This window comes from Lates calcarifer, linkage group LG9, assembly GCF_001640805.2.
Source record: "Lates calcarifer isolate ASB-BC8 linkage group LG9, TLL_Latcal_v3, whole genome shotgun sequence".
NCBI lineage: Eukaryota > Metazoa > Chordata > Actinopteri > Centropomidae > Lates > Lates calcarifer.
The window spans coordinates 9,351,160-9,359,405 of NC_066841.1; the positions used below are offsets into that span (position 1 = coordinate 9,351,160).

Here is an 8,246-nt window from a genome sequence, read left to right on the forward strand (position 1 = left end):
TCACACTGATGATTCTGTGATCATAATGACAGTCATTTAAACAATGCATCAGCAGCATTTATTATTTCAGTGACTTTAACATCTAGCTTCCTAAATGAATCACACCTGATATAATGTATAGGTGCCCTTTGTATCCCATTTTCCGCAAATGGAAGGTATCTGAGTAATGAAAGCCAAAATACAACCACTGACAGTTATAGGAGTTTTAGTCACTGGGCCAGTACAGCTCAGAGCCAGATTTATGTCAGATACACTGTGAAAAAAAATTAGATCCACCGCCTGTGTGCCTGTGAAAGTGTGTGTGTCTGTGTGTTTTTGTGTTTGTGTGTGTGTGTGTGTGTGTGTGTGTGTATGCTTCATGAACACTTAGGCATCATTCTCTTGAATAAACAACTCATTCCTAAAACAAGGACAACTGCAGTGGGAACAGATCAAACATTTCACTAACTTACATTTACTTTTTTGAAAAAAAGGGCTGAGGCTGATTCTAGAGAATCAATTTGAACATGTAAATTTACAGACCACAATAAGAAATGCTGCGGGCAGTTCTGAGGAACAAAGGTTTGTTGCAACATTTATATATTTATTTTTCTTGGAAAGAGCTGCAAAAGTCTGACTAACCGATAACTGTAAGCCTTCAAGAGATCGATTTGATAATCCAAGCAGACACTTTTCACCACCTGTACACTCATTGGCCAATTTACTGCCACACAGAAAGGACATATTTTCAGGTACTTGACCACCGAGTAACAGTGTTTTAAAGTGTTTTACAAAAAACATCACCAAAGAAACTACAGTTATTTATCAGTTTCTCTATGGGAAATAATTAGCAAGCAAAAAGTACCTGAATCATGAAGCATTAAAGAGAGAATGACCACAGAGATGAGTAGGAAACAGACAGATATTTGGGTTAAGTTGTCTGTCGATGTTTCAGAAACAAGCGCACCTTCAGATATTCTCCAAGTACAGACACAATTTAATAAGAACTGCACACTAGAGTAAGTTTAGAAGAGGAGAACTATGCCTCAATTATCTGAACAAAACAGTCACTTCTTATGGTTTATGTTTAATCAAACTGTAATATAGAGCCATATTGTTTTCCTCCCTGATTTCTTGTGTGGTTGTTATTTGTTTTGTGAACATGAACAGTGTGACATTGTTAACACGCTCATCCCCACCCTGAAACCACAACCTAAAACACAACAGCACTAATTATCTTTTAGTGCCGTACGCCCACTGTTCCTTCACCTGTTTATTCTGCTTATAACGTGCTGAGGAGTAGCTCCAACAGGAATCCCTGTGCTTTCAGAAACAACAGTGGTGTACACCTCTTCCATATGAGGAGCGTTAGCATCTCACACCATCTACGTGATAAATGTAAAGAATGTAATCTTAAGTAGAAATTGCTACTGAGCTAAACATTAAGCCAGTACAAATATTTAACAGCAGTTCATAGTATCTATACATGATAACTTAAAGACTGCATGCGGTCATGAATAGTATAAACTATAACTAATGAAACTACTGTAAATAGAAATGGTCTTTAAGCCCAGTGTTTAATGTTTGACAGGGCTGATTTGTCTAGACCCTCAGAAGATTCCAGCGACAAAGCTGTAAAAACAGAGACAGGACATCTGATAAGTTGTTTAACAGTAAGACAATAAAAATATCTAATGGCACTGTCTAATCCTAATGACAGACGAAGCCATAGAGGTAGGTGTCATACTACCAAACTTTTCCCACCCTGTCTCACTGAAACCACATTTGTTATCACAATTTCTGGGAGACAGGAGTGTACAGATAGTTCTGCAACAGTCAATAGTCTGGCTGAAAGCCTTTTGCCATCTCACTTTAGATACTGTGATGACATCTGACATCTATGGACAGGAACAGCTTAGTTAGTGCAACATAAGTGGCCAACAGGTTAGAGATCTATTAATTAATACAGTAATAGCAGTTCAGAGTAAATATATCTGATAACATTAAGGCTGCATGTAGTTATAAATAGTATCAGCCATGAGTGTTGTAACTACTGTAAATTCAAATGATCTGCAATCCCAGTGTTTAATGTTCCACGAGGTTTGATTGCACTCTAGTGGTCACCTCCTGATATAGCAATTTGCTTAAGTAATTTATTCAACAAAGGTAGCAAATGCTCACATTCATATATAGAATATGAACAATTTACACTATATAAAGTAGAGGGATTAAAGAATAAAATTCATTATGCTGGAGAGCTGGTTATTTCTGTCTGAATGCAGAAGCATGATGTCTGCTTAGACAGAAAAGCCTCATAGAGTCCAAATGTCAGAAAATATGACAGTATGAGAAGAAAGGTTGAAGTTAATGAATAACACAGGTTAGTTTAAAGGCAACTACATTTTCTTCAAGGTTGAATACTAAGTTGTTTTGTTTGTGTGTTTAGGTTGTCTTTAGAGAACAACATAACTCTAGCATTTTCCAGTGGGATTTTTGCCTTCAAGCCTCACCAAACTCAAGCGAATAAACCCACTTATATCTTACCTCAGGCTTTACATAAAAACAGTCTGGATTTCATCAGCAGGTCTGGGTCTGCAGTGAAGGTGAGACTAAATCACACATGTAATGTCTTATTTTGCTTTACTTCTGGAATTGTTCAAGATTGAAATCCAAGATTATGACACTATTTATTTTTTCTGACTTGTATGGCTCAGGAAGTAGAACAGGTAAGGTCTTTGTAAATGAGATTTCTTTGACTGACTGTCTTTCATGGGTTAAGCCAGGACGTCAGGTGTATTCTGTTGATTTACAGCAAAGCTTGACCATTATTGGCTTTAGTGCATTACTTCACTGCTTGTTACATAACATCAACAAGATTACACACCAGCTATATAAAAACAAACAGTCTCCATCTGTTTCTGCCTCTTTTGGAGTGCTGAAGTACTATGATTCTAACAGCTTTCTTGGTTCTCCTGTCCTTTCACTGACAACATTTTACCCATATAGTGAACAAAACAGAGCCTTTTGAGCATCAAAACACCGCAAATCCTAATGTTGCTTTTTCTAACCTGTGAACAACTGTAATCCACGCAAGACATGGTTTTAGAAAGCTCCTGACATGATGCTTGACCTGTGGAGGCATAATAGGACTAAAGTCTCTAAACATCAGGCCACCAGTAATCCCATTACTGGTCAGTGTGGATTGTGTTGGGTTTGGCTGCATTTTCCTGGGCTCAGGAGGGATCACAGCCACTTACATGGTCAAAGTGCAACATGTTTTCAAGCCTGAACTGCTGACCAAGGCATTACTGTGTTTTTATACGTCAAACAGCCATGTTTCATTTCATTCTTTTTCTGCCCATGGTTGTGTTTTTACAAATACATACTTTAAAAGTGAAATTGCATACTACAGCTTTGCTACAGCACAAAAGAAAAACAGAATCCCCCAAATTTTGTTTAGAAAAATATTTTTTTTAATTTCAATTTTCACATTCACTCAAAACACCACAGCAGCAGTGATATTTCTCTTGGACAAACAGTAGATGAACATGAGAGATAAAGGAGGAAATGGATGAAAACAGATGCAGTTCTTGTAATGTGGAATGTGGAGGTTTTTCACTATCTTTGCCTCACTTCTTTTTTTTCCCTCCTCTCATTCTTTTTTTTTTTTTTTTTTTTTTGCATCTGTCCGTTCACTCTACTTTATCACTCTCACATAAACACCATATACACCTTCTCTCACATGTACTCTCTGATTTTCCCTGTTCTTGCTGTCAAGCCAACTAGACTGCAGCTAGCTGGCACACTCTCACTGTTTTCTTTCTCTTCTCTTTAGCAGGCTCCAGACTGCAGGACAGGCTGGAACTGTCCGACCATGCAGATATCCTCCTGCTTCTGACGCACGACGCGCTGGATGGCGGGAGGCAGGCCACGGGGGTTCCTGGAGAAAACAAGGGCGTAGCCATCTTCACAGCTGCCGTCATCTTTCAGGGTGCGGCAGGCGTAGGTGATGGCGTAGTTGTCATAGTCGGTGTCGATCACCCAGTAGTTGTCACCTGGTTGGAAAGAGAGGGAGAAGTTAGAATGAAAAAAAGAATGAGGCGGTATTAAGAAGGATGTGAGGAGGATGTGTGTGTGTGTGTGTGTGTGTGTGTGTGTGTGTGTGTGTGAGCACAGCTGACCTCCACTGGACAGGTAGCTGGCCAGTCCCTGGTAGTTCATGAACATCTTGCCAGGGGTAGCAGGGTCAGGGACAGAGTACTGGGCAGCCATGTCAGCGCACACCACCCAGAAGCTGCAACATACACGTTAACATCTTTACAAAATACAAGTGTGTTTGGAAAAGTGCATTCAAGTCCACATTCCTGTGTAAAATCCTCACCTCTCCTATTTGCATTTCTTCCCTAATCCTTCATAATCCAGGGAAAACCCAGCTTGTAGCTAATGCTGTTGAGAATGTGCTTCTAAAAAATTATACCTGTTCCTATCTTAAATCTTGAGGTGGACCATGAGCAGAAATCTGAGCACCTATCTTAACTTCTGACCCTGGAAACTGGATCTTTGAGCTGGCCCCAGATCTTGGAGAGTCAAGAAGGTCTTTGAGCCTAAACTGACCCTTCACCCTGACCTGAGGGGGTTTAAAGAGGGGCGAGACCAGCTGGTTTTGCTTTGGTTGGAGTGAATTATATAATTTTTCTTATCTGCAAGTACTGATATAAAGCAGCCACTTACCCAAACAGAGTGACACGTCCCTTAGAGGAGGCAGTCATGGAGCCGTCATCATCGATGGTGTACTCAGCTGAGATATTGTCCTGCAGGAACAGGCCCTCTGGATCTTTCTTCTGCAGCGCGTACCACTTCCCTGCATACTGCAATGGCAATGAAAACAGGAAGGAAGTCAGAGATTGTTTTAAACTTTCTCCTAACATACATGCTATTTGCGTGTGTGAGTTTTGAATTAACTCACCCTCTTGGGGTCAAAGTCCTCTTTGACTGAGAAGCTGTCGACAACGCAGGAAGCAGACAGACAGCGCTCCACGCAGGACACAAAGACCAGGAGCAGGGCCAGCTTAGAGGATCCCATTCTACAATGAATAGAGTAGAACTCTAAGAATCGTGACCAGAGGACAAACGTAAATATAAGTTTCATTGTTTTCAACCAAAATCGCATCTTTGAGTCTCATGTCAAAACAGTCCACCAACTGCTGTTATATACAAATATAAATGCACTATCAATATACAGAACCATTTAACATGAGGTAAAGAAAACAGCAGCACTACAGTATGTGACAGCCAATAAGATCTTACATTATGTTGGAGCAATGAAGTCTAAAAAGTAAGTGTGTGTTAAATTGTCAATTCTAGAAATGTCACAAAGATGACAGTATTTCTTCAAATGCCAAGTTCACATAGTAACATGATTAATAAGATGAATAGAGAGAATACAATCTCACGTACTTTCTGATGATCACTCCTGAAAAAATCTAAAGAAACCCTAAAACTAAAAAGTGAACTGTCTTAAAATGAGTCAAAATTTCAGTTTCTTACCTGTAGTGAGTCAAAGTAGCAACAGTGATTAAAATTCTACTGCTGTGCGTGGTTATCCACCAGATCGACTCTTGTGTTGGACGCTGCGTTTATATACGCGCTCCACAGACAAGCTTATGGCTGATTTTCATTGCTTGGGTCTAAATAAGGTGCTTAAATCTAGAAGTAATCCTGTTGGGTTGAAATCCTTACCGTAATCTGGCTTCTATGTTCAAACCTGCCCAAGATTTACCATAAAAACAATTAGACCTTTATGTAACTAGCTGGAAGAACAATAAAACAAGAACATGCACAGCAGGGCTGACAAATGACCTGCATGTATACAGAATAAAGACCATGAAGATCTAATTTAAGGCTGATGGGGTCAATACTTTTGAGCTTTGGTGTCTGACGTCTTGCTTGTGAGGAAAGGCACCATCTCAGATAACAGAATATGTTCATGTCTTAGTACATGCTAAGTATCTCCACCACAAATACTATACAGATGAAAATATAATTGTTAAAAAATTAAGATGCAAAAATACCAATATTCACTCATCTACATGTGACGTGACAAGATAAATCAAGAAAGGGATTTTCAGTGTTATATGTTACAAGTTATGGTGCAGCCATTTCTGCAGACAAAACAAAAAATAATGTGAAAGAAATAATGTTTGTTGTCATAAAGCTATTTTCAATAGTGTTTCTGATAAAAGCTACTGCCAGTTGGCTGCACCGGTAAAAATGGTACTAATCCGTCTGTGAAACTTGGCTTGAAAAACTTCCAAGCCTAACAAGAAAACAAGTTTAAACACCTGCACAATTCAAAGAAAAAAATTAACCCACATTCTTATTTTCCTGACATGGCAAACAGTTATTCAATCTATAAAGATCTAACAACACTTTCAGAGATTCAACACTTGAGCTTTTTGACAGAGCATTATTTGATTTGATATGTCAGGCTAATTTACAGAGAAATGGAAATGAGAATTTTCTACTCGAGTAACATAAGTATATTAACTTATAATAAGCTGTAGCTTTAAAAAAAAAAAAGTCACCTTGCATTTGCTTTGAGTTATTAGTTCACTACATGCACATGGTTGCTCAAGTCCAAACCATAACACAAGCATTTAAAGTACATCCCAAAGTGCAACACTAGATATATTACTACAGAAAGCAACAAAAGGAGAGCTGACCTCCTTATTTTATCTGAATAATACAAGTAATAACAAAACAATGTACTGCATTTCCACATGCACTTCAACTGTAAACCTATACTGCATGTGGTTCAAATATTTAGTAAATTCAGCACAGTTTAAGGACACAGGCTACAAGTGAATGAAGTAGCCAATGTCCTCTCATGCCACATGGCATAATATCTTTCATTTGAGAGACTAAATGGAACTGGACAACCTTGTTATTTTGTATTCTTTTGGTTGAGCAATCGATCTGTAATCCTGTAAGAAGTAATCGGTAAGCATGTCTACATTCTCCAAATAACAGGATGATCAGCTAACAATAAGATCAAGACCAATAACACAGTTAGATAAGGGCTTACATACAGGCTTTTAGCATTTAAAAGATCAAAATGGCAGCCATTCTTCAATGTAATGTCAATAAATTTCTCGTGCATGAATGTAGTTCAACACCTACACGCAGTCACACATAGTCTCCTCAGTGAACTGGTGAATTCCTGGATTAACCCTGGTCACATGAGATTACTGCTGGCATAATATATCACGTAATGACGTCCAGAGTCTTCTTCAAGTGTAGCTTTGTGCTACGATCATACGTTTTTGCTTAATCAAAGTTCTTTATTCTATTGCAGCAGAGTCTTTCTACACAAAATAGAATAATTAGAAGACCACACCCCATGTTGATGGTTAACCTTAGTGAGAATACAGATAGACAAGCCAAACGAGACAGTCTATTTTTTCCTCTGACTGTGCTGCTCAGTACTCTAATCCTACTTGTATGGCCTGAAATGGATCATTGACAGAAATAGACTTACTATACACCTTTTTATAGCTAGGTTTTAGATTCCTATATGTAATAAATTACATTTATATGGAGGTTAATATGGGATTGTGTAAAAATGCAATTCCTCTATTTTTCAATAAATAAGGTAGAGCCAGTATATTCATTTGTGCCAAGGTTATGAAAGGGGCCAGAGTAATTTCTAGTGTGAATTAGTAGAATTATATGAGGATTTAGTGATAAAATTTCCACACAGACAAAATTGTTTTGTGATGATACATCCATTCTTAAGGCCATTTACTATAAGGAAATGAATGATTGATGATGAGTAATTCTGTTGATCCTGTAAAACCATTTATATAAATTAACCCTTTGATCTGAGGACACCTGTGAGCCCACACATGGCTTCAGTGACAGAGGATTCTCCAGGCCTCAGGTCACGAGCATGAGCAGATTTTGATTGCTAAAAATCCAAATAGACCTGGGTCAAGGCTAAGAGGATGATGACACCCTCTGCTGATCTTCATGACTACTGTGTTTATATATATTTAGGTACCGTCACGTTCAGGGTCTGGGCAAACTTCCACTGCCTAAAGCTTTAAGCTTATACTGTACACACAACTCATAAAACACAGAGTATTTGGGGTGTAGCCTTATGTTGTAAAGTCAAAACAGTAAAGCAACCATGAACTGCTGATGCCTCTGGTTTGTGTCCAACTGGGGACCTCTGATATATTCTCACAGAAATGGAAGCACCCTCATGA

At 38.5% G+C, this 8,246-nt stretch overlaps 1 protein-coding gene across 1 annotated transcript; it reads right to left on the bottom strand.

Annotated features, from left to right (window-relative positions):
* Window positions 1-3,480: 3,480 nt before the first annotated feature.
* Window positions 3,481-5,614, bottom strand: rbp4l (retinol binding protein 4, like). Its single transcript, XM_018670394.2, has 5 exons — window positions 5,527-5,614; window positions 4,946-5,063; window positions 4,711-4,847; window positions 4,161-4,273; window positions 3,481-4,034 (listed from the first exon to the last, which is right to left on the bottom strand). The coding sequence occupies exons 2-5, from the start codon at window positions 5,060-5,062 to the stop codon at window positions 3,811-3,813; spliced, it is 591 nt and encodes a 196-aa protein (XP_018525910.1). The 5' UTR covers window position 5,063; window positions 5,527-5,614; the 3' UTR covers window positions 3,481-3,810.
* Between the last annotated feature and the right edge of the window lie 2,632 nt (window positions 5,615-8,246).

What these genes read in the sequence shown, in the direction of transcription:
- rbp4l (XM_018670394.2), bottom strand. Translation starts at nt 5,062, where the DNA reads ATGGGATCCTCTAAGCTGGCCCTGCTCCTGGTCTTTGTGTCCTGCGTG. An exon ending in AGGACTTTGACCCCAAGAGG is followed by an intron (nt 4,848 to 4,945) that starts GTGAGTTAATTC and finishes TTGCCATTGCAG; the next exon opens with TATGCAGGGAAGTGGTACGC. An exon ending in CAGCTACCTGTCCAGTGGAG is followed by an intron (nt 4,035 to 4,160) that starts GTCAGCTGTGCT and finishes CTTTCCAACCAG; the next exon opens with GTGACAACTACTGGGTGATC.